At 39.8% G+C, this 26,612-nt stretch overlaps 1 protein-coding gene across 1 annotated transcript in view; it reads right to left on the bottom strand.

Annotated features, from left to right (window-relative positions):
* Nucleotides 1-1,715: 1,715 nt before the first annotated feature.
* Nucleotides 1,716-26,612, bottom strand: part of ATF7IP2 (activating transcription factor 7 interacting protein 2) — a gene marked incomplete at both ends in the record, with an annotated part of 39,322 nt that continues 14,425 nt past the window's right edge. Inside the window, 5 exons of the mRNA XM_080830689.1 lie at nt 1,716-2,129; nt 2,711-2,796; nt 11,050-11,112; nt 11,694-11,759; nt 12,881-12,954. Coding sequence (XP_080686815.1) covers nt 1,716-2,129; nt 2,711-2,796; nt 11,050-11,112; nt 11,694-11,759; nt 12,881-12,954 — 703 coding nt within the window. The remainder of the gene's footprint in view (nt 2,130-2,710; nt 2,797-11,049; nt 11,113-11,693; nt 11,760-12,880; nt 12,955-26,612) is intronic.

The following is a 26,612-nucleotide window of genomic DNA, read 5'->3' on the forward strand; positions in this document are numbered from 1 at the left end:
CTGATATTTCCACCCGTGCTGGAGGACATCCAGATGTGCTTGGGCATGAGGGTCACGTTGAGTCGAACGCCACCAAGAAACAGGCACCGAGGACCTCTGTGCTTCACCCTTCCTGCCCAAAGTCAGGGCATCCGTTTCCTTTTGTGTATGATGCGATCGTATTAGGTACCAGATCTGTGTCGTCCTCAGGCTGGCTCTCTGCTGGTGCCACCGAGGGGATAACACTCGAGGATCTCGCCCCTACACTTTCCAAAAGGCAAAAAACAGTGCTGCTCGAGGCACCAGCCCCAAGATGCTGACTGTCAGCCTTCCTCCCTCATCCTGGTATCCTGAAAGCTCGTAAGACCTGTGCGCCCACCCCCATTCCAGAAGCAGGCCGGCTGGGGACAGAGTTCCACTTTGGTGATGCACACCCAGATCTTGTTCAAGGTGTCAAGTCTTCGGGCTTTGCTTGGCATGTACCCGAGTGTCTGGTCTGCGCCCCCCAACGGGTGCAGTGGCCCCCTAGTGAAGCCCTTGTCCTGAGCCGCAGGGGGCTCGCCATTGCTCTGAGCTGGAAACGGGGCCTCACGGAGGGCAGCTCGTCTCATCCATTCAGTCAGAATCTGGCTTTTCCAGGGTCAGTGTATTAGAAGAGAAAGACACAGGAGACTGAAAAATAATAGCTTTACTTAGGACTGAAGCTGTGACGGCATTCATAAAATGCCAAAGAAAATTGCTCCTCGTTCAATTTTTGCAATCTCGGAGCCTCCGAGGACTGCACTCCCACCGTGGACCCGGAAAGCCCGCCTCTGGCGAACAGACTGTCCCTCCCACTAGCAGTGACGGCCTTTTGCTCAGCATCCCCGGCCCCGACTCACACTCACCCAGTCTGCTGGCCCGTCGAGTTCCAGGGTGAGCCGGGCTAGCCACAGCTTCCCTCCCGCGCCGCAGACAGACGTGCGCCCGGGACTCCGCTCTCAGGGCCTTTACTGCCCTGTTCCTCCGAGGAACGGCGGCACCAGGAGAACAGAGTAGCTTGGAAGAATCGACGCATGAAAGCCTTAAACCTACGGCAAGCCACTCCGTTGTCTGGAGCTGAAACAGCGGGTTGGATGATGGTTTTATAAGGCGTACTCCAGGTTTTGTGTACACAGCACACGGTGTTTAACTGATTTTATTAAATATCTAAATATACAAACAGATTTAGGGAAAACCTCCAGACTCATTTCCCAAGTGACTGAATAGCCAAAGAAGAAAAATAAGGGAGGGGGCAAATTCATGGCCCTTAGATTTTGAACAGAATGAGAAGCCACTTATTTACATAAGATCTTGGGGAGATGAACCCCACAGACGAGCCTGCCTCCAAAGAGCGGGTTTTTCACCAACCTGCACTGACCACAGACGCAGGTGCCCGTCAGCGGACTGCCAGCCGAGGTGCTGGGGGCGGCTCATAGCCAGGGTTCGTGGGCAGCGGTACTGTGCGCAGCACTGCCCAGCGACAATATGTTGTAGAACATACCCACCGGAAGTACTTACGGGGTGCAAATCAGAAATTCATGAAACGAGAGGCCACTTTGAACACAGGGAAGAGGACTGTCCCTACACAAAGGGTTCACAATCTGGACTGGCCCTTGAAGATGGCAAACCGTGTTAGAGGAACATCGTAAACCAGCAACTCAAACATGAAAAAAACAATGTGGTACAATATATAATTACCAAAGCCTTTTTTTTTTTTAGGTAAGAGTTTCAGAAAACCCGGGGATGGATTTTATATCACAAAATGGTCCATATCGCCCAAAAATGTCTTTTGATTGGACAGTAAAATAGTATTTGTTGGAAGCTAAAAACTGGGATAAAGTACAGGCCATGGGGAGGGGCAGAGCTTTAATTTCTCCAATTTTCTTCCAAATCAACTTATTGCTAGGGTTCTCATGGCAGAGGAAGAGGTGATAGCTTTCCACGGGAGCACATTTGGGGTTGATTTTGGCGATGTTCCAAGTCAGGGCAATGCCCTTGGGTCTCAGCACCCGTTTCACTTTGAGCTCGGGCTTCTGGGGAGGAAGGGTGTCCCGGATTTTGTCCACCAGTTCAGGGAGTAGCGGTGGCGGCTCTGGGAGAGGTGGCAAGTGCTCAAAGGACTCAGGAACCTAGAAAGACATTTATAAAGTTTAGCAAGCGGGACTGGCCATTTTTGATTAAAGTGCTTAACTGTAGTTCTAAATACACTGCCTGTTCTCTGGCCCATTTACCGGAATCATGAGGAGAAAAGGATTCAAGACTATGTGGGGCTGGGTGCAGTCTTTTTAAGCATCAGCTGCTTTTGGCATTAAGATCTCCATGCTCTGCAACACCACTGATCCAGAATGGGTTAGGTCCCAGACACTCTGCGATAAATATTCCATCATTTCCAAACTGTGTCCCCAAACGTTGTGCTAATTTGCATGAAAAGTGTGAGTGTCCCAACACCCATTTCCTTCCACCCTCACTGACAATGGCTGCTCCTCTTAAAAACCTTTTGTTGGATTAAAAAAATAATACATATTTAACCTCCAGAGTTTCTGGAAAATTCAATTAAATTATTTTGGTTCCACAAGTAAGTAGAGGCACAATAGCACATTTTGAAAAAGCACAAGCCGAAATGTGACCCAAGTGTTTTTGTGCGAGTACAGTGGGTACGTCCACTCAATCTGGAATGCGCATTCCTTGACAGAGCGGCTGTGATCCATACCTGGGCTGCATTTTGTACCACGGGGGTTGTCTTCTTTGAGATCAAAGCAGCTTTTGTAGGTGACTCCACAGTGGATGCTGAACTTCCTGTGAACACAAGATTTGAGAAGTAAAATCTGTCTGCGGTAATCAATTCCATAGCCTTAAGCAAAACTAGTTTATGTCTTAGGTGGTAATTAAATATGAACTAAAATCATAAAACCGTGAAATAAGATGATAAACTTCTGATAAAAGTTTAAGACCCAGGACACCTGGGGGGCTCAGTCGGTTAAGTTCCTGCCTTCAGTTCAGGTCATGATCTCAGGGTCCTGGGATCGAGCCCAGTATCGGGCTCCCTGCTCAGCGGGGAACCTGCTTCTCCCTCTCCCTTTGCCTGTCCCCCTACTTGTACGCTCTGTCTCTCGCGCTCTCTCTCTCTCGAAATAAATCAATAAAACCTTAAAATAAAACTTCAAGACCCAAAGGTGTCAAATACAGAGAGTTTCCCTTTAATGTGACAAAAATTCCCCTCTTAAGATAAACATGTAAGACTTCCTAACTAGGAGAAACCACACGTGGGAGAGGGATCATTGGGAAGCGTTCTTTGAGGTGCCTTGCGCTCTCTTAGGTCAACAGGATGTTTGCCAACACAGAGCCATTTACAACCCAGTGTAGTCTGGGGGTTACAACCCAGGCAGTCTGGGGGTTAAAGGACTCTGTTTCTGAGGCTGTGTTAGCCTGGAGATCAGATGCTCAGCTGACCTTGAACAACACAGGCTTGAACTGCACGGGTCCACTTACACGCGGATGTGTTTCACTACATGAAGTACAGTACTGTAAATCTATTTTTTCTTCCTCATGATTTTAAAAGCATCTTTTCTCTAGCTCACTTTATCGTAAGAAAATGGCATATAATACGTGTAACATACAAGACAGGTGTTGACTGTTCATGTAGTCGGTAAAGTTTCTGGTCAACAGTTGGCTGTTAAGTCTGGGGGAGGTAACAGTCACGGCAGATTTTCAGCTGCATGTGGGGCTGGTGTTCCGTTATCATCCCCACACTGTTCAGAGTCAGCGGTAAAGGAATGGGGAAGGAGGGGGGTCAAACAGGAGGATGGAATAAAGAGAGATGGTGCGGGCAAGAAAGGAAAAGGAAAAAGAGGAAATGCGGGCTAAGGGAAAGGAAGAGGGTTTAAGCAGCTATAAGAATGGTCTGAAAACCACCAGGGAAAGGCTATCTCTGGGAGGTGCTAAGAAATGGGACCTCCTGGTGCAAAGTAGTAGGGCTAGGGAGCTAAAGCATTCCTGAGTTTGAGCACGTCTATGAAGCGTCAAAACCATTTTGATCTACTGTGTGGGCAATAGTAGAACTGATTAATATACACTCTGAATCACCCCCAACAAAATTTCTCTTGTATTTTCCTTCTGACAAGCATAATCGAGATTCTGCCTTGTGTTTCCAAGTCAGTTCATTAGTCAGTTTATTTGCTGGTGGTAAAAAATCTGTTGGAGCTGTAAGGACCTTCTGGAACAGATACGCCACAAGCCATTTATCCGTTTATCGGCTGATGGACGTTTGCACTCTTTGCAGTTTGGGACCATTATGAATCCAGTTGCCATGGCAGTGGCGTAGAAGTCTGTGGAGATACAGGCTGTCATTCCTCGTGGGGGGAGAGCTAAGGTTGCAATGACGGTGTCTCATGGTGAGGGTACAGTGAGCGTCTGGAGGAACTGCTGAGCCACTTCCGAAGTGGTTACCATGTTGTGTTCCTACCGCCAAAGCACCAGAACGCCAGCTTGCCCCACAGCTTGCCAACACTTTGTATATTTTCAGTTCTTTTCACTTGTAGGCATTCGAATAGCTATGTTTTGGTGTCTCACTACTGTCTTCATTTAGCTCATGAGCAACAAGGATGAGGATGATGGTTTCTTGTGCCTATTGGCCGTCCCCACGTCTTTGATAGCAAAGTGTCGTCTACTTGCTTTAGGCTTAATCTGTCCTTTTTTTCTCCTAGCATCTTAAGATAGGAACTTAGATTGTTCATTTTAGACTTTCTATTTTTTTCTACTATAAACATTTAATGCTAGTCATTTCCCTCTAAGCACTGCCTTACCCTACGTCCCTCAAATGTTGCTGTTTTTCCATTTTCATTCGGTTAAAAATATTTTTCAGTTTCTCTTTTGACTGCTTTGACTCATGGGTTATTTAGAAATGTGTCAAGCCTCCAAATACCTGGGGATGTTTTAGCTATTTCTGTTACTGATTGTCAATTTAATTCTGCTGTATCAGAGTGTGTACTCTGTAGGATTACTATCCTTTTAAATAAACTGGGACTAGAGGCGACCCGGAAGCTCAGTAGGTTAAGTGTCTGACTCTTGATTTTGGCTTAGGTCATGATCTCAGTCCTGATCTCAGATCTCACAACTGAGATCAGTGCTGTGAAGCCTGCTTAAAATTCTCTCCCTTTCCTTCTGCCCCTTCCCGCCACTGGCTCGCTTGCACTCTAAACACACACACACACACACACACACACACACACACACTAGTTTTGCAGTCCAGAACCCAACCTCTCTTACTGCTCCTTTCCTATGCATTTAATGTGAATGTATACTGTGGCTGAGTTGAGCAGTCTACAAATGTCAATTAGGTTCTGTTGGGTTGGTAGTGTTGCTTGGGTTTTACACCTTCTGTTTCTGTCTACATGCCCTATCAATCACCAAGAAGGAAGTGACAGAACCTCCAATTATAACTGTTTATTTTTTAATCATTTCATCCTATCAGTTTTTGCATCAGGAATTTTGAAATTCTACAATAACATGCCTACACATGTAGGTTTCCTTGGGTCTTCCTGATGAAATGGTTTCTTTATCATTATGAAATAGGTTTTTCTATTATTAATTTCAGAGGTAGAACTTAGTCATTCATCAGTTGCATGTAACATCCAGTGCTCATCACATCACGTGCCCTCCTCCATTCCCATCACCCAGTTATCCCTTCCCCCCACCCACCTCCCTTCCAGCAACCCTCAGGTTTTTTCCTAGAGTTCAGTATTTCTTATGGTTTGCCTCCTTCTCTATTTTCCTCTTATTTTATTTTTCCTTCCCTTCCCCTCTGTTCATCTGTTTTGTTTCTTAAATTCCACATATGAGTGAGATCATATGGTATTTGTCTTTCTCTTACTGTACTTAGCATAATACTCTCTAAGTTCCATCCATGTCATTGCAAATGGCAAGGTTTCATTCTTTTTGATGGCTGAGTAATATTCCATTGTAGATATAGACCACATCTTCTTTATCCATTTGTCTGTTGATGGACATCTCAGCTCTTTCCATAGTTGGTTATTGTGGACATTGCTGCTATAAACATTGGTGTGCGTGTACCCCTTCGAATCACTGTGTTTGTTTCCTTTGGATAAATACCCCACAGTGCAATTGGTGGGTTGCAGGGTAGCTCCATTTTAAACTTTTTTCCAGGGTGGCCACAGCAGTTTGCATTTCCATCGACAGTGTAAGAGGATTCCCCTTTCTTTGCATCCTCACCAATATCTCTTGTTTCCCGACTTGTTAATTTTAGCTTTTCTGACCGGTGTGAGGTAGTATCTCATTGTGGTTTTGATTTGTATTTCCCTGATGCTAAGTGATGTGGAGCATTTTTTTTCATGTGTCTCTTGGCCACCTGAAATGGTCTTCTTTGCCTCTGGTATTGTTCCTTCTTCTGAAGGGTTTTACGATAATACAGTCACTCCAGCTTTGTCATGATTAGCGTTTGCACGCTTTTGAATTGTTTGTCCTCTTCCCTCCTTTTAATTTTAACCTAACCATATATTTATATTTAAAGGGCATCATATAATTATCATATAATTTGGTCTTGTTTTTTTATCCAGTCCAACTATGTCTTTTTTTTCACGTTAGACCATTTATGGTTTTCTAATTATCAGTTTGGTTGCGTTTAAATCTACCGTCTTGCCTCTGTTCTCCATTAGCCTCAATTGTTCTTTGAATTTTCTTGTGGCTTCTCTTGGATTATGTAAAATACTCGCCGTCCCCACGTCTTCTATAGCAAAGTGTTGGATGGATGTTCAACTAATGGCACCACCCCGGGGCCCCCCTTTTTGATAATGAAGGTTTGCCCACAACAACTTTTATATGAAAAAGTCTTAATTTTGTTTCCACTTTTTTTTTTAAAGATTTTATTTATTTATTTGACAGAGGGAGATCACAAGTAGGCAGAGAGGCAGGCAGAGAGAGAGAGAGGGAAGCAGGTTCCCCGCTGAGCAGAGAGCCCGATGCGGGACTCGATCCCAGGACCCTGAGATCATGACCTGAGCCGAAGGCAGCGGCCTAACCCACTGAGCCACCCAGGCGCCCCTTGTTTCCACTTTTGAATGATACTTGGTGGATATAGAATTTTAGGTTAAGGAATTTTTTACCCCAGCCTTTCAATGACGTCATTTGACTGACTTTTGGTTTGCATAGTTCCAACTGAGAAAACTGTGAATTCTTTGTTTTTCTCTATATTTTATGACATAAAACATTTTTTTCTTCAAAAAACGTTTTGTTTTCTGTTCACTTTTAAGGTTTTTCTTTTTATCACTGGTTTTCAGGAATGGATTATGGTGTACCTTGATGCGGTTTTCTTTGTATTTACCCTGCTTGGAATTTACTGAAGTTCTTAATTATGTGGGTTTGTACTTTTCATTAAATTTAGAAGACTTCTGACCATATGTGTATGTTGGACCACTTAATATCATCTCACAGTTCATTGAAAGTCTGATTCCTTTTTCTCAGTCTTTTTTTTTTTTTTCTCTTTTAAATCCTTCTTTCATTTGGGTAGTTTCTTTCCAAACTATTTGGTCAGCTACTGTTTCCTCCAGTGTACCATTTTTTTCTCCTCCTCCTTTGTATAATATGCTATTTATATTCCATACATGGAACAAGTATTCTCTTTTTTAAAATTTGGTTCTATCTTGTATCTTTTATTTCTATTATTCTTTCCTGTTCACTTCTTATCTTTGAACATATTCCTTTCTTTTTTTTTAACTTTAAAAATTTTATTATGTAATAATTTATTATGTAATCTCTGCCCCCAGTGTGGGGCTCGAACTCACGACCTCAAGATCAAGAGTTGCTGGGATGCCTGGGTGGCTCAGGTGGTTGAGCGACTGCCTTCGGCTCAGGTCATGATCCCGGAATCCCGGGATCGAGTCCCGCGTCAGGCTCCCAGCTCCATGAGGAGTGTGCTTCTCCCTCTGACCTTCTCCCCTGTCATTCTCTCTCTCACTCTCTATCAAATAAATAAGTTAAAAAAAAAAATCAAGAGTTGCATGCTCTTCTGATTAAGCCAGCTGGGTGCCCTATTTGAGCATATTTCTATAAGTTCCTTCAAAGTCCTTGTCTGTTAATACTGTCATCTCTGTCATTTCTAAGTTTGTTTCTATTGACTGATTTTTCTCCTGGTTATGGATTCCATTTTTTTGGTCTCTGTATCTCTCATGATTTCTTTTTTACTGGATGATGGATATTATAAATTTTTTTTAAAGATTTTATTTATTTATTTGACAGAGATCACAAGTAGGCAGAGAGGCAGGTGGGGGGGCGGGGGAAGCAGGCTCCCTGTCGACAGAGAGCCTGATGCGGGGCTCTATCCCAGGAGCCTGAGATCATGACCTGAGCCGAAGGCAGAGGCTTAACCCACTGAGCCACCCAGGTGCCCCAGGTATTAATAAATTTTAAATAGTTGTGTGTTGAATTCCGTTCTCTCCTTTTAATAGAACACAGTAGGCTTCGTGTGATAGGCTATCAAGTTATACGTAGTTCAGCTCAATCCTTTCAAAGCTTTTCAGTTTTATTAGGGTAAGGCTACAGCTGCCTTTGTTCTAAGATGAGTTTATACCCAGATGGTCTGTCAGAAACTGTCACTACAGCTGTCACTACAGCTGGTCAGAACTGAAACATTTCCCACCTCTGAGCATAAAGCTCTTTGGTCATTCTTTGCCAAGACTTACGGGGTTTCACTCTACGCATGTGTGGCAAGGACTCGAGAGGACTCTGTGCTAGAGTCCCGGAGCCCCTTCTCTAAGCATTCTCTGGCTTCCTCATTCTGACACTATATTCTCCCCCTTCATTCTGGTGGCCTCAGCCTCTCTGAATGAGTCTCTGTCTCCTCACCTGGAATGGTAAGACAGGCATTCTCTGCTTGGGAGTTCCTCTGCTGCACCACTGTCTAGGAGGAAAGCTGGGCAGTCTGTACAGCTCATCTCACTCACCCCCCTCTCTAAGGAACTGTAGTCTTATACCGCAGTATCTGGAATTTTTTAAAAGTTAAGCCTGGGCCCTTGACTCCATCACTACTCTCTCTGTATATGCTTATGACCTGTTTCTCATTACACTACTAAGACGTTACATCGACACACATATTTCTTCTACTACATTCTTTTTAATGGCTGAATACTGCTAGACCTTATGAACCTAATTTGCGCAATTAACCCTTTATTTCTAGAAATTTAAGGATTTCCAGACTTTTATTTTTCACAAACAGCACACGAACATTTTCATACTTCCCTATATACTTAACTTTAGTTTCTTTAGGTAACTAGTCACAGAATTTTGGGGTCAAAGTTTTGCATATTTGTTAAGCTTTTGATGTTGACAAAAGATCTCCCAGAAAGATTTACACTCCCATTCACAGTATGTGAACTTACATTTCCTTTAAAACTCTTCAGTGGAAAATATGCATTAATTCAGTATTTTGGGGGGAATGTATACTGTGTGCTAAGCATTGTGCTAAGAGGATGGAGACTTAGAGATTAATAAAGCCACTGATGCCGGCCAAAGAGAATGGAGTCCTTTCGGGAAGTGATATGTAAAGAAACAATGACAGAGCAGTGCCATACAGCTGTAATACAGGTGTGCCCCAGATACCAATGGTAAGGGGAGCCTGGAAGAACAGTCCAGCCTAAGTGTCTGAAGTGAATATGAAAGAATGAAGAGTGAGGTCATCAGACACACCTGGGGAGCCACAGCAGAATGAGGCCGACCCAAGAGTCAAAAGCGACTCATGTCTAGCTTGGGAAACTGGGTGAGCTGGTGATACCATTCATTAAGGCTGGGAATAATGGGAAACAGTCCAGGTTTGACCTGATACCTTTATTCAGAACTGGACACTCTACAAGATGAACAGATTCACATTATCATGAGTCGGCAGCGTAAATGAGCGTGGTCCATCTGTCCAACTGCTAGATTTCAAACGGAAGCCCCCCCAAGTTAGAGGTCTGACTTGCTTTCTAAAGCACTGAATGAATCTGTGTCCTTTTTATTTTACTGTATCTCAAATCCTGTACCCTATAGTTTAGAAATGACTTAATAATCTTAATTAAAAAGTAACTGATTGTTATAAGTTCCCAATTCATCTTTCAAATTTATATTTCTAATCTTCATCTTGGAACTGGAAATGGAAGGGCTTTTTAGTTCTATCATGGGGTACCTGGAGATTCCAATGGTTCTAACCTTTGGATCCCAGTTGAAAGGGGAGAAGGAACTGGCTATATATTTACTATGCTACTCCCCATTTTTAAGTAGTACATAATTTTCTAATGCTTAAATAAGTTACATTCCCAGATTTTATTAAGAGTAACGAGAACATTCAAGTGCAGTTATTAAGAGTTGAAACTTGTTTCTAACTGATGACTAGCCCAGAGGACTACATTTTACTTCTTCCTGTTTAAATCTGAGAAAGAGGGCCCTGCTGTCATTCCTCCTGTACACTTCCATGCTCTGCCCTAGTGCTCTCTCACAGGGCTACTGATATCAAGAAAAAAGGTGTGTACTGGAAAAGAGATTCATAATAGCCCCAGACAACCCAGCTATCTTTCAGCGAGTGAAAACATCAACCATTATACATCTGCATCGTGGAATACCACTCGACAACAAAAAGCAATAGTACTGGTAGGCAGCTGTGATGACCCACAGGGGCATCACGCTAAGTAGAAGAAGTCAGTCTCAAAAAGATACATACTGTATCATCACACAACACCCATGCGTAATTGTAATTTGAGTGTAGTGACCATTACGTGAATACATGATAAAATTGCATAGAGCTATACACACACACTAACACACTAAAACAGACTTTATAAATGGGTCAAACGCTTTCTGAACTGTTACTTTCCCTCTTTCTTAAAAAGAAAAGACAGGGTGGGGGGGCAGGGACAGGGTGGCTGGGTTATGGACATTGGGGAGGGTATGTGTTATGGTGAGTGCTGTGAAATGTGTAAGCCTAATGATTCACAGACCTGTACCCCTGGGGCAAATCACATGTTAATTTAAAAAAAAAAAAAAAAAAAGGAAAGACAAATCCTTTACCTGTGTTGCAGTTTGATAGGGCTTCTTTCGTCAGATCAATCACAGAATGGAATTTCTTCTTCTCTACAGCCTGAAAAATTGTTAGAAAATGAAGATTTTGCCTCCATAGCAGAAAATATCTTTTTTAAAGATTTTATTTATTTATTTGACAGAGATCACAAGTAGGCAGAGAGGCAGGCAGAGAGAGAGAAGGAAGCAGGCTCCCTGCTGAGCAGAGAGCCTGATGCGGGGCTCGATCCCAGGACCCCGGGATCAGGACCTGAGCCGAAGGCAGAGGCTTTAACCCACTGAGCCACCCAGGTGCCCTGCAGAAAGTATTTTTAAAAAAGAAAACACTATAGCTTAATTGAAATCTATTATTAGGAGAGAGGGGCTGAGGAAATACTACATGGTTTCTGAGAATATGACTAAGCAAAGTCCAAGTTAGTTTGGTAAATAAGTAGGATTGTGAAATATGTTTGTCACTAACTGTTTTAATATTTAAGCTAGACTGGAAATCTGGGTATGCTAACTAGTCAGGCATTAATGTCACAGAGAATGAATGACAAAACTAAGTCACCCCCCGCACCCCCACCAGGCAGCAACACTAAGTTCACAGAACTAACATACTCAGATGAGCAACATTCAGAGACAACATTTATTACCTACCGTAACTTCTGTTTTAGCACCAGGTAAATTACTAGAATTTCCTGATGTGGTTTTTCCAGTATCTGAAAGAAAAATACCAACATCTGACAAGTATATTAAACTATTAAATATTTATGAACTTTGTAACATATGAATGCTCAAACACAATGAGGATGCTCATTAACCATTTATTACATAATCACAAAAAAGGAACTCAATTGACATGACCCATACCAAAGACAGAGGAACCAATTCAAATAATAAAAAAAATCTAATTTGGGTTCAAAAGATTTTGTCCTTCTGTAACTTTACAACTATTAGTAACTCTCTTTTGAAAATCCATCTGTAAATTGATATGGCATTTGAGGAAACAGACTTGGAAATAAATGTACAGATTCTTTATTCACAGTACCTCTAACCCAGACTCTGGAGATGACTGAGGAGCATTCAATTCAGAACAGGAGAAAACCTCAGATAAATGCTTACTGTCCCTTGTAAATATCTGATTCACAGTCTGAACAGTCTGAGCCCTGGGGGCGACTGAGGGGCTATGTAAGTGGGGGCAGAGCTTTCCGAAATCAAGATGCAAATACACTAAAAGAGTAAAACATGAAAAGGAAATGGGGAGTTTTGAATGAGAACTTACAGGCCAAGAAGATAGCCACTTCAAGAGAAAGGAACTTTATTTGGGATCTGAGGGTAAAGATTTTTACCTAAGTTGAATAAGACAGAAACTCTAAAGAGGAACAACTCGAAAAACCATAAAGTTAAAAAAATCAAAGATGCTAAAGAATAGCCAAACTTTAAATCTTAAGATAAAACAAAAAGACAAAAACCAAGTCAATACCACCAACACATGCGAGGGCAAACAAATATTTCATATTTCAAACAAATATATGAAAGGTTAAGTAGTTTTGTAACTTACAAATCCATTAAACACAGAAAACAAAAGGCCATAAATTAAATAAATAAAATAAAAATAAAATAAAATAAATAAATAAAATCACGAGGTTAAGAAGAAACCTCAGTTAAATTAAGGAATCATTTATTCAGATAATATTAATTATGAATATAAAAACATTTCTGAAAGTAGAATTAAAATTTTTATTTTATTGAAAGATAATATTCAATTATCCATTTTAATACAAATACTGATTTGAGGCTTTCTAATTTCATAGATCATATTTTAATCAACTTAAGATACCTGTTGGATTTGATGTATTTGGAGTTGTCAAATTAGGACTTTCCACAGAAATCAACATAACATCATCATTGTTACTAAAATGATAAAGAAAATTAAAAACAAAAATAAACTAAACATGCATTATCAGGCTGAAACATGCAATCAATGGTTAGAATTCTCTGACTTAACATTTCATAACTGACATGTTTAATCTAACAGTTGTGGCAGGCAACTGGAGATAAAACCGAATACCCAAGAAACCCTGTGTGTTGCCAGTTACATGACTGTAAAGTGTCCAATAATGGATCCTTAAAACTTACTAAAGACCCATTTACAATGAATCCAAATATATAACCTTTAAGTATACAATATACATAAATATACAATATATAAATGTCACTCTAGAGCATATACTTGCCTTGATGAAAATGAAAAGTATAACTGAAAAAAACACCAGTAAAACACTTGGACTTTTACAGATATAAGACTGTGACAAATAAGGCTATTAAGAAATTAGTCCTCGGGGCACCTGGGTGGCTCAGTGGGTTAAAGCCTCTGCCTTCGGCTCGGGTCGTGATCCCAGGGTTCTGGGATCGAGCCCCGCATTGGGCTCTCTGCTCAGCAGGGAGCCTGCTTCCTCCTCTCTCTCTGCCTGCCTCTCTGCCTACTTGTGATCTCTGTCAAATAAATAAAATCTTAAAAACAAAAATTAGTCCTGTCACGATTCTACATTACATCACTATAGTAGAAAAAACTGACCACACATTGACTAAACTGAAAAAGATGGTAAATGACACTCATCATGGTTATCGCTCCCACTTGACCTTGACTCCTCTTTCATGAGTTTGACATTTACATCAAAATCTATCTTAAGATCTTGACCCAAATTTCTTTGAGCCCATAAAATGTCTAAATGAATTTTCCATGCACAGTTATACCACTTTTTTATAGATTATTTTAATTTTTAGCTTTTGCATTTAGGTCTGTGTTCATTTCAAATTATTTTTGTATATGGTATGAGGTAAAGAGGGCAGGTTTACTTTTCCCCTCTTGATATTCCTGTAATAGTTGTTGACGATCTTTTCTCCAATAAATTACCTTGGCCTCTTTGCTGAAAACCAATGGACGATATGTAATAGTCTCTAATCTGGCCACCAATTTATGGGCCCATCCTAAGACAACACCATTGTCTTAATTACTATAACTTTATAGAAGTCTTAAACTTAGGTAATGTGTGTCTTCCAACTTTGTTCTTCTAAAACTGCTTTCATCTTCTAGGTCTTTTGCATTTCACTTAAGTTTTCAATCAGCTTGTTATTTTCTATAAAAAAAGGCTGCCAGGAGTTTGATTGAGACTGCATTAAATGTACAGAATGATTTGGGTGAAGTGACACTAATAATGAATTTGCCCATATACTTACTATCCCTAACCAGCCTTCCCACCCACACCTCCCCACCAAAATCCTACAACACAGTGGTATGCTTGTTATAAAGGATAAACCTACACTGACACATCATTATCACGATCGAAGTCCATAGTCTACAACACAGTTCACTCTTAGTGGTGTACATTCCATGCATTTTGACAATATACAATGATACATATCCATCATTATGGTATCATTCAGAAGAGTTTCACTGCCCTAAAAATTCCTGTGTTCTGCCCATTCATCCCTACTCATCAGCCCTGGCAGTATTTGATCTTTTTACCGTCTCCATGTTTTTACCTTTCCTAGGATGTCATGTAGTTGGAATCATACAGTATATAGCCTTCTCAGACTAACTTCTTTCATTTAGTAATATGCATTTAAGTTTTCTCTGTTCTTTTCCTAGCTTCAAAGCTCATTTCTTTTTTAGTACAGAATAATACTCCTATTGTCTGAATGTAATGATTTATTTATCCATTCACCTACTGAAGGAGATCCTGGTTGCATCCACATTTTGGCAATTATGAATAAAATTGCATTGTATATGACTTTATTTTCTCTTCTTTCTTAGCCTGTCAATTAATACTTCTTTTTTAGGTGGTTCCCTTAAAGTCTGCAATATACATTTACAACTAATCCAAGTCCACTTTCAAATAATACTATACTGCTTCACAAGTACTGGACATACCTTAAAATAACAAAATACTCCTAATTTCTCCTGCCTGTCCTTGTATCATTGCTGTTATTCATTTCATTTAAACACACACACACACACACACACACACACACACACTCTGTTGCTATTATTTTGAACAAACTCTTGTCAAATCAAGAAAAGAAATGTATTTCTGTTTTACTTTCATTCATTCCTTCCCTGAAGATCTTCTTGTCTTTATGTAAATCTGATTTTCTGATTTTCCTTCTCTGTAAAGAATTTTTTTTTAAAGATTTTATTTATTATTTTGACAGAGATCAGAAGCAGGCAGAGAGGCAGGCAGAGAGAGAGGGAGGAAGCAGGCTCCCTGCTGAGCAGAGAGCCCGATGCGGGGCTCGATGCGGGGCTCGATCCCAGGACCCTGAGATCACGACCCGAGCCAAAGGCAGAGGCTTAACCCACTGAGCCACCCAGGCGCCCCTCTGTAAAGAATTTTTAACACTTCTTGGATGGCAGGTCTACAGGCAACAAATACCCTAAATTTTTGTTTGTCTGAGAAAGTCTGTATTTCTCCTTCGCTTTTGAAGGACAATGCCATAGAGTACAGAATTTTAAGCTGGTGGTTTCGTTCTCTCAATACTTAAAAATATTTCACTCCACCCTCTTCTTGCTTGCGTAGTTTCTAAGGAGAAGTTGGATGCAATTCTCACCTTTGCTCCACTATGGGTAAGGTGTTTTTCCTTCTGGCTTCTTTCATTTTCTGAATTTTAAGTATCTTATGCCTAAATGCAGTTTTTTGATACTTACCCTGCTTAGTGTTCTCTGAGCTTGGTATTAACATTAATTTGGGGGAAATTCTTAGTAATTACAGCTTCAAACAGTTTTTGTTCCTTCCTCTCTGCACATCCGCACCCCTTCCCCTTCTGATGTTCCCACTATGCTTAAGTTATTTCCTTTGTAGTTTGTCCCACGTTCTTGTATTATTTTTGCTGTTGTCTTGTTTCTGTTTACTTCTCTGAAGTTTCTGTTGTCAGACTTTCAAGTTCAGTGATGCTTTCCTCAGAGGTATCTATTCTACTAAGTCCATCAAAGGCATTCTTCATTGTTACTGTTTTGGTCTCAAGCATTTCCATTTCTCTGCTTATTTATCCACCTGTTTTTGCATTTTTTTCTACTTTTTTTCACTGAAGCCTTTAGCAAATAGTTTTTCAAAATCCCTGGTCTGCTAAGTTGAACACTTCTGTCATATCTGACTGTGTTTCTGATGCTTATTTCGTCTCTTCAAATCGTGTTTCTTGCCTTTTAGTACATCTTGTGATTTTTTTGTTGTTGTTGACAGGTGGCCATGATGTACTGCGTAAAAGGACCCATGATAAACAAGCCTTTAGTAACGAGTGGTTTTACTAATACTATGACTAGCTCTCAGTCTTTCAAGTAAGCCTATGCCCCTGGAGTGTGAATTTTACTAGCACTGCTTAGGCAACCACCCCCTTTAGGTGGTACAGATGGCTGGAGCAGCTGAAGTTGGGTGTTCACTTCCTCCATGTGGAAAGCTAGAGGGAGCTGGAGTTGGGGATTTCATTCAGCCAGGTCGGTTTAGTAGTAGTTTCTCCCTAGGACAAGGCCTTATTAAGAACAGAGTGGACTGGAATATTTGAAAAGGTTCCTTTTGCCAACTGGCTGCTGCAAGCATGAAGGGACTTTTCTCCAATATTCACCGTCAGGACCTGGTAGAGCTCCTGGAGGTAAAACACAAAATTATGGGTCTCCCCTGTAGTTTTTAACTCTTGATTTGTCTGTTCCGAGCCTCCAGCAATTACAATTTACATTTTCCTAAACTGGCATTGGTTTCTACGGAAGCTTCTGCTTCTGGGTTTCTGCTCCAGTTCCCCACTGTTGTGATTACCACTTCTGCCTGTTCGTCTCTCTGGTTTGGGGGGCAGTATTTTGCTCTGTGGCCTTACTTCTCTAATGGATCTAAGAAGAGGTGTTGATTTTTTCAGCTTGTTGAACTTTTTACTTGTTGGAATGCAGTGATGATGATCATGCTAGATCACATATCTGAAATGTACTTCGTAGTTCTGAAGTTAGGTCTTACAGATGTTTTGGTCATCATATCCCTTTGTATATCATGTTCTTTGACATTATTATAAACAGTATTGATTTTTACATTTGAAATTCTATTTGTTGCCCATATGCAGAAACACTATAAATAGTTTGATTTTATTATACACACATACACACATACGTACACACACATACAACATATGTAGAAGGACAAAAATATTTTACATTACCCACATATTTATAATAGCCAGTACTTTCATCTCTTTACCTTTGGACAGATTCAAAATTCCTCTGGTTTTATTTTCTTTCTGCCTGTAAAACTCCCTTTAACATTTCTCGCAGTGCAGGTCCGCTGCTGATATAGTCTCCACACCCACCCCAACTTTTTTTTTTAGTTTGAAAATGTCTGTTTTCCCCTAAAATCTGAAAGATATTTTCACAGAGTGTAGAAATTTTAATACATAGTTTTTCTTTCAACACTTCAGAGATGCCTCTGCATTTCAAAGCTTTAGAGATGCCTTTTAGTTTGCATAGTGCACAGCAAGAAGTCTCCTGATTTTATTTGTTTGTTCCTTTCTGTGTAATGAGGTTTTTTTTTCCTCTGGCTGTTTTTAAGATTTTCTAGTCACTACTTTCACCCTTTTTTCCCTTTTTAAACATTTATGGGTTTTGAATATTCACCAAATTTGGAAAATTTTTAGATGTTACATCTTTCCTCCCTCCCCACTCCCACAGCCTGGTGAAACTTCAGCGATATATATATATCTATATATTAGACCACTTAATACTGTTCCAAAGGTCTGTGATGCTCTGTTCATCTTCTTTGTTAGTCTTTTTTCTCCCCATGCCTTTGTTTGAACAGTTACTATTGCTATTCTACTGTCTTTTTTTAAAATCAATAATTATCCTGATTTTAATGTTAATCCTAATCGGTACTCTTCACACTCAGTTATTGTCTTTCAAATTTTTAGAAGTTCAACTTGGGTTTTTTTTTTAAACATCTGTTATTTTCACATTTTCCTTTATATTGTTGGGACATGAACACTCAATGATAATAGCTGTTTTATGTTGTTGTCGTCCATCAAACATATTGTTTCTAAGTCTGTTTCTAGCATTTTAGTTTTCTCCTTGTTATGAATTATATTTTTTTGCTACTTTGCATGTCTGGTAATTTTTGATTAGATGTCAGACATTGTAAAATTTACACTGTTGAATGATGGATGATGTTTCATTCTTTCAAAGAGTGGTGGATCATGGGCATGGGGGTGGTTCAGTTGGTTAGGTGTCTGCCTTTGGCTCAGGTCATGATCTCAGGGTCCTGGGATCAAGCCCCTAGTTGGGCTCCCTGCTTAGCGGGGAGCCTGCTTTTCCCTCTCCCTCTGCCTACTGCTCCCCCTGCTTGTACTCTGTCAAATAAATAAATAAAATCTTAAAAAGAAAAGAAAGATAGTGCTGGACCACTGTGGAATGCAGTTAAATTGCTCAGGATTACTCGCATCCTTTGTGTCCTTTTAGTTTTTTGGGAGCAAGCCCACTGAAGTTTTTAGTCTAGGACTAAGCCAGCCTCACTACAGCTACACCCACCTAAGGACTCTCTACCTGTTATTCCATTGTTCATTATAGTCAGTGGGAAAGCAAAATGTTCCCAGCCCTGTACAATATCCAAAAATGTTTGGTCTTCTTTTCAGTGGGTCTTTCCCCAGGCTCTTGTAGTTTTATCCTCTGCACGCACAGATCTGCATTCAGCCTATGATTCGAGAGTTCCCCCCTGCAGATCATCAGAGCTCTATCTTTACACAATTTGCTTTCTTTATTGTTCTGCCTCACAAATTCCAGCCAACTCAGACCCCCTAATCTTTGATCTGAATGTAGCAAGACCTCTAGAGGGTGTTTGGACTCCTCCTGCCCCTGTCCTTTACCTGCAAAATGCCTCCAGGCATTAAGCTTGAACAATGGTAGGGTGTATTTCACCTGTTTCCCTTCTCCCAGGGAGAAAGTCTCGTGTTCCCTGTTGAACAATGTCTGCACACAAGTCTTTTTCTTTTTTAGTTTGGTCTTCTGTTTGTTGACAACAAAAGAACAATTCCTGTAGCAATTCATACTTCATGGGCAGAAGCAGACATTTCCTACACATTCATTTTAGAACTGTTTTCATGTACATTTTAGAACAGATTTAATTCAACAGTTTTTTCCCAAATTTATCAATAAGAGATTGTAACAGCCATTATTACTAAGTTCAGTAAACAAAAACAAACGTTCAGATCTAAATTTTATCAAGAATATTTAATTCTTCTTTCCATTTTTTGTCTCTAACAAAACCTAAAGAGTTTATTTTGTACATTTTTTCCTACTAGCAATACTCATCATAGATTGATAACTGTATTTAGTTTGTTACTTAACCATAAGCAGTTCTTTTCAGATGTTCACTACACTAGAGTCAAAATCTCTTATCAATCTCAAAATTCTTCATTTAACATTTCTAAAATATTTCTAACTTTTTGTTTTTAAAAAGTTCATGTATTTAAGTAAATTCCACCCCCAAAATGGGGCTCGAACTTATGACTCGAAGATCAAGAGTCCATACTCCTCCGACTGAGCCAATCGGGCATCCACCCAGGCATCCCAATATTTCTAATATTTAAAGTATTTCTCCTTGCTGCTATAGTCCATCAAATATAGCATTATTCAGGAGTTTAAGAAACCAAGCAGAAAGACTTTAAAAAGCAGAGTGGAATTTTTGGCTTTCTCATTGGGATGAGGTAGTAAAGATTACAATTTGGGACCCACCAAGGTGGAGGGACCCTAGTGAACACTCCACGCTTTCAGCTGGGAATCCACAGAGGTCTGTATCTTAAGAGACACAGTGAACTAACCAGAGACAGAAGGAGCCTTACCACATTAACAAGCCTCAATTTCTACCAATCTCTAAGTAGATCAGGTGACCAGGTCCTACTCAGCCAGAGAGAATAAATATTGTGTACAGTAAGATGATATTATTCCAGAGCCTCACCAATTATTCAGAAATTATCAAGCAGGCCAAAAGACAGAGCCAAATGATCAGAAACTGACAGAAAAACAACGGAAACAGTTACATAGATGACCCAGATGCTAGGGTTATAAAACAAAAATATTAAAAGAACTATGATTAATACTTTTAAGAATATTGAGGAAAGATGGATGTAGTTAAACCAGATGGAACATTCATCAGAGAAGTAGAAACCATGAAAAAAGGACTGTAATGAAATTAAGAAGTCAATTCATACAAACACACTATTACAAAAGTGGAAAGACTTGGAGTGGAAAAAGATATTTATAGTACACATATCTGACAAAAAACTTATGACAGGCAACTCAAAGGGAAAACATGCAAAAGTCTTAGAGAAACTTCATAAAAGGTATGAAAATGGCTAACATAAAAATGTGCTTAACTTCATTATTAGAAGGAAATACAAAATTAAAACCAACACATGATGCTATAAGCATACCAGTGTGGTGAAGCAAAAAAGGCAGGTATTTTTGTTTGTTTGTTTGTTTGTTTTTTTAATAAAGATTTTATTTATTTATTTGACAGAGATCACAAGTAGGCAGAGAGGCAGGCAGAGAGAGAGGAAGGGAAGCAGGCTCCCTGCTGAGCAGAGAGCCCGATGCGGGGCTCGATCCCAGGACGATGGGATCATGACCTGAGCCGAAGGCAGTGGCTTTAACCCACTGAGCCACCCAGGCGTCCCAAAAGGCAGGTATTAACAAGTGGTGGCAAGGATATGGAAGAACAAAACCTGATTGTACTTCCTAATGGGAATGTAGCTTTGGTATGACCTCCTTGGTAAAGTGTTTAGTAATATCTTATTAAGCCTGAAAATACATACACTCTATGACCTACCAATTCCATTTCCAGGCAAATGTTCAACAGAAATGTATGTAAATTCACCAAAAAACATGTAAAGGAATGTTCATAACAGCACTATTCATAGTTTCCCCAATCTGCAAACAGCCCAGATGCCCATTAACAGTTGTGAGTAAGTAGAGTGACGTACATTTGTGTGATGAGCACCATACAGCAACAAGGATGGATAAACTTGCTGCTAAGCAACAGCGCAGATGAACCTCACAACGCATAATGGTGGCAAAAGAGGCAAGACAGCGAAGAGTTCACTGAGTATAACTCCATTTACATAAACGTGAAAACCAAACAAAAACAACTTATGGTGTTAAAAGTTCAGATAGTGATTCCTTAGGTTGGTGTGTTACGGGTGGGATTAGTGACCAAGGGTGAGGCATGAGGTGGACTGGATGCCACTGATTTTATCTGGAAGATATTTACAAAATGTGTTTACTTTGTCCAGATTTGCCAAGTAATACACTTGTTTGTGCAATTCTCAGTGGGCATTATGTCATTTAACTTTACTTAGAAATTATATATGCATATATAGGGCATGTCTGTGTAGGTAAAGTTGTTAGTACTTACCGTGAAAAATTCATCTATCTGCAAACTAAAGATTGAGATTCTGGGAGCATTTATTGATACATTACTTTTATAAAACTGTTCCACTGGTTGCTACCAACGATGGCTGGGTTTTGTTTTGTTTTGTTTTTTAAGATTTTAAAAATTTATTTTAGAGAGCAAGAGCAAGCCAGGAAGGGGGACGGAAGGAACAGGAGAGAGAGAATCTCAAGCAGACTCCCTCCTGAGCTTGGAGCCCGATGCGGGGCAAGATCCCATGACTCTCAGGTCATGACCTGAGCCAAAATCAAGTGTGGGGCACCCAGGTGCCCCAGTGATGGCTGTTTTTTAAATGGACCATATCTGGGAGGAAACTGAAGACATCGATGATTTTCATGTTCATCTGGTTGTACCTATGTTTTCTACATGCATTTTACCCTTGGAAAAAAATTTGTGTCTAAAATTACTAATTCTAATACTCTAGGTAATGTTATAATATAGTAATTTCAGTTTATGGGTTCTGGAGACAAACTTGTCTGGGTCTGGGTCTAAATTCCACTGGTGGCTTTAGTGGCTTCGTTACTTACTAACAGGGTTTTGGGGGCAAGAAACTCCGCCTTGGTTTCTTCATCTATAAAAGAGGGAGAAGTTTTATAAGATTAAATTAATGTTAATGAAGAATGAGTAGGAAGGAGCACATGCAACACTAGGAAATTTCTTAAAATACCGTGGCTGGTAACTGCTTTTCCCCCTTTGATCTCTACAAATAGTTTTTCACATGAAGTTCAATGCCAGGCTTCTGTTTTAGACATAATTAATGTTTCATTCAATCACGATTGGTGAAATAGTCTGTTCCTGGGGGCCTTACAACTTGAAGCTTCCTGTTACCTTTTGGAAATGATTGCACATAACGGCATTTTCTTCCTATTTAAACAAGTTCCTTTTCTTCAAACATGTGTTCTGGTCCATAAGCCTTCTCTTCTATGAACTTGTTCAGCTCAGCTGTTACTGCCTTTCCCATTTCCTACACATTCTCAAAAGAAAAACGTTTAAACTTCTAAATCCAACCATTACTATAGACATAGAAAGTTAGTTGTGGCACTAATTCATTCAATACTTGGGATTAACAGAAAAAAACAATTATAAAACCTCCTGGCTTTCTTTAGAGTTTTAATAATAGTGGGAGCAACATGTTTTTGCTTTCTTTTTAAAAGTTCCTTTATTTCTTAAATATTTTTTGAAAATTTTTAAATAAATTATATGTATAAAGAAGTACATAAACTGCTATATAGAACAGCTATGACAGAACCTCCACACTTGAACAATTTGAGAAGCTATTATTTTTAAAAATCTTAAATTTAATATATACATACATATATATACATACATATATATATATTTTCTTGATATATATATCTTTGCAGACATCAGAAAGCTGTGGTGGAAGCCAGGACTTGGGGAACTGAGATCCCAGAGAGAAAGAGGGTATGCAGAAGTGGGCTAGACACTTGCCAATGGTGTTCCTCTTAGGGCATCTGTCAACGAAACCTTTTGGGAATACTGAGAAGCCAAGCAGAAGGTGGTTGATAGCACAGTGGATTGTATCAGGGAGACAAAAATTGGAATATACAACCAGCCAAAGGAACCATAGGAAACACTCAAATCTTTCTGGTGGAAGTCTTAGAGAGCTATGCCATAGATGGAGTAAAATCAAAACAGACCGAGTCTTATAAGGACTACAAATAAGCCTCAGTTGTGCTCAATTCCTGATTAGATTTAAGTATATTATCTAACACAATGGCTTAAAAAATAAACATTTATTATCTCAGTTTCTGTGGGTAAGGCAGTATGGAGCACTATAGTTGGGGGTTTTGGCTCAGGATCTGTCACCGAAGTCAGGATGATGGCAGGAGCTGCAGTCATCCGAAGGCTCAATGAGGGCTAAAGGTCCTACTTCCAAAATGGTTTACTCATATGGCTGTTGGCAGGGCGCCTTACCATATGGGATTCTGCACAGGCTGCTTGAGGTCCTCTAGTAAACTATGCTTGCTGCCATGTTAATATGGCAGTTAACTTGCCCCAGAGCAAGCAATCCAAGAGAAAGAAAGGAAGCTATGATGCTTCTTATGATACAGTTACATACTGCCATTTTTGCCATATTCTATTTGCTGTCACTAAGTATAGACCAAGACAAAAATGAGACTCCACTTTTTTAAAGGAAGAGTATATTGAAGAATGTGTGTCTGTATTTTAAAACCATCAACAGAGCCTATGTCCCTCTCTCTGCTGCCTGCCAGAGTGTAGGGTGAATCTGTTCTGATGGAAGATAACATAATTTAGAATCTCTAAAATTTTCAATACACAATGTCCAAGATTCTCACATAAAATTAGCAATTAAAATAACAAACAGGACAAAGATGAAAAAATAGCAAATAGAAACAGCTCAAAGTGACCTGCATAAAAGGGTCATGAGAAATGGATCTGAAAATACAGTGATTAAAATGTTCAACACATGGACAACAAGATAAATAATTTCACCACTTCTGTCTACAGAAAAGAACACAAAGGTGGGGTGCGTGGGTGGCTCAGTCAGCTAAGAGTCCGAATCTTGGTTTCAGCTCACGTCATGAGCTCAGGGTTGTGAGATGGATCTCAGTGTCGGGCTCAGCACTGGGTGGGAGCCTGCTTAAGAATCCCTCTTCCCTTCTCCGTTTGTCCCTTCCCCACTGCTCATGCATGTACATGCCCTTTCTCTCTAAAAAACAGGAAGGAAAGGGAAGAACTGAAAATTAAGCAAACTGAAATTAACAATTCGATACAATGGGTTTAACAACCATTTGGATCCAGCTGAAGAGAGGATGCATAAACTGGAAAATAGGTTGGTAGAAAATATCCAGACTGGAGGATGGTGTGTACCAAATGCATGTAATGGGGAAACTGCAGGGGAGAAGAGATGAATTGGTGCTGAAGGAATTCTTAAGAGATAATGTCCAAGCATTTTCCAAAGATAATGGAAGACATAAAACCAGACTCATGAAAAACTGTGAGCCCCTATGAAGATAATTTAAAAAACAAACACTAAACCCAAGACTCCACAACTAGCATCATATAGTATAATAATGAAAACCAAAGAGAAGGAGAAGATCTTAAAAGCAGAAATACAGACATTATCTTCAAAAAAGCCACAATAAGACTGAAGCTAACTTTTCAATGGAAATTATAGAAATCAAAAGACATGTAACGACATCTTGAAAGTTCTGAAAGGAAATCACCTACAATTCAATACTCCTGTTAAAATATCCTTTAAAAATAAAGACAAAAAGGAATTATTTCCAGACCAAAAAAAAAAAAAACTGACAATTTTTCTTGAGCAAAACTAAAAAAAGAAATAACAAAGTTCTTCAGGCAGAAGGAAAATTTTCCCAGATGGGAAGATGGAAATACAGGAATAAATGAAGAGGAACAGGAGGGGTGAATATGTGGGCAGCTCTCAGTGAATAATGACTCTACAAGATAAAGGTTTCATCCTGTGAGATTACAATACAGCTGACGTTGAACAACAAGGGTTCAACTGTACAGGTCCACTTACACATGGATTTTCTTCAATAAATATAGTACTCTTAAGTGTATTGTCTCTTATGATTTTTAACGATATTTTTCCTTTAGGTTACATTATTGTTAAAATACAGTATATAATATATGTATACAAAATGTTTAATTGACTATGTTATCAGTAAGGCTTCTGGTCAACAGTAGACTATTAATAGTTAAATCTGGGGGGAGTCAAGAGTCATGTGTGAATTTTTGGTCATGCATGGGGTCAATGCTACATTGTTTGACAGTCAACTGTAGTGTAAAATTAAAATGTGTGAAAACACAAAAGAGGGAGGGGGAGCGGTAAGTGGAGTTACAGGGTTCTAGGGTCAAGCATTACCTACGAAAATGGTAAAAGTACTAATTCATATTGGATTCTAATTATTAGAGTCAAGAATCTAAATCATGATCTTTAGGACAGCTTCTAAAGAAACAATGAAAGATGTATAATTACCAAGGTAATGGGGAAAGAAAAAAAAGATTAATCCATAAGAAGGCTAAAATAGGGGGCGCCTGGGTGGCTCAGTGGGTTAAGCCGCTGCCTTCGGCTCAGGTCATGATCTCGGGATCCTGGGATTGAGTCCCGCATCGGGCTCTCTGCTCAGTGCGGAGCCTGCTTCTCTCTGCCTGCCTCTCTGCCTACTTGTGATCTCTCTCTGTCAAATAAATAAATAAAATCTTTTAAAAAAAAGAGGCTAAAATAGAGATAGACAGACACAAATAGGGGAAAAGGCCCATTAAATAGAAGGGATAAAAGAAAACAAGTAGTAAGATTGTAGTTATGAGCCCACATATTTTAGTAGGATTACATTAAATATAAACTAAATTTTCTGGGGTGCCTGGGTGGCTCAGTGGGTTAAAGCCTCTACCTTCGGCTCAGGTCTTGAACTCAGGGTCCTGGGATGGAGCCCCGCATCGGGCTCTCTGCTCAGCAGGGAGCCTGCTTCCCTCTTCTCACTCTGCCTCCCTCTCTGCCTGCCTGTGATCTCTATCTATCAAATAAATAAATTAAAAAAAAATCTTTAAAAAAAACCACTACATTTTCTAATAAGTAGTTAGCTATTTTCGAATTAGATTAAAAACACATGTGTAGGGCACCTGGGTGGCTCAGTTGGTTAAGCAACTGCCTTCCACTCAGGTCATGATCCCCAAGTCCCAGGATCAAGTCCCGCATCGGGCTCCCAGCTCCATGGGGAGTCTGCTTTTCCCTCTGACCTTCTCCCCTCTCATGCGCAAGCTTTCTCTCTCAAATAAATAAATAAAATAAAAATCTTAAAAAAAAAAAGTGTAGTTAATAAGTAACTATTAAGGATGCAGCCACTGCTCACGTAAATATATTTCATATGACCAGCACTTCAGAAACCCACATGCCTCTATCCTATATCATAAGTCTCCTCCATAAATGGCATTTGTAGTGCTAATTTCTTTGTTTTAGTCTTGAGATTTACCATCTACCCTTGACTTCCTATATTATTATTTTTTTTTCTGGCTGTTTCTGAGCTTTATTTGAATGGAATCCTACTATTTGCGTCTGCTCTTCCATAATATTTTTGTGGGAGTACCTTGTAT

This window comes from Martes martes (genome assembly GCF_963455335.1).
Source record: "Martes martes genome assembly, chromosome: 18".
Lineage (NCBI taxonomy): Eukaryota > Metazoa > Chordata > Mammalia > Carnivora > Mustelidae > Martes > Martes martes.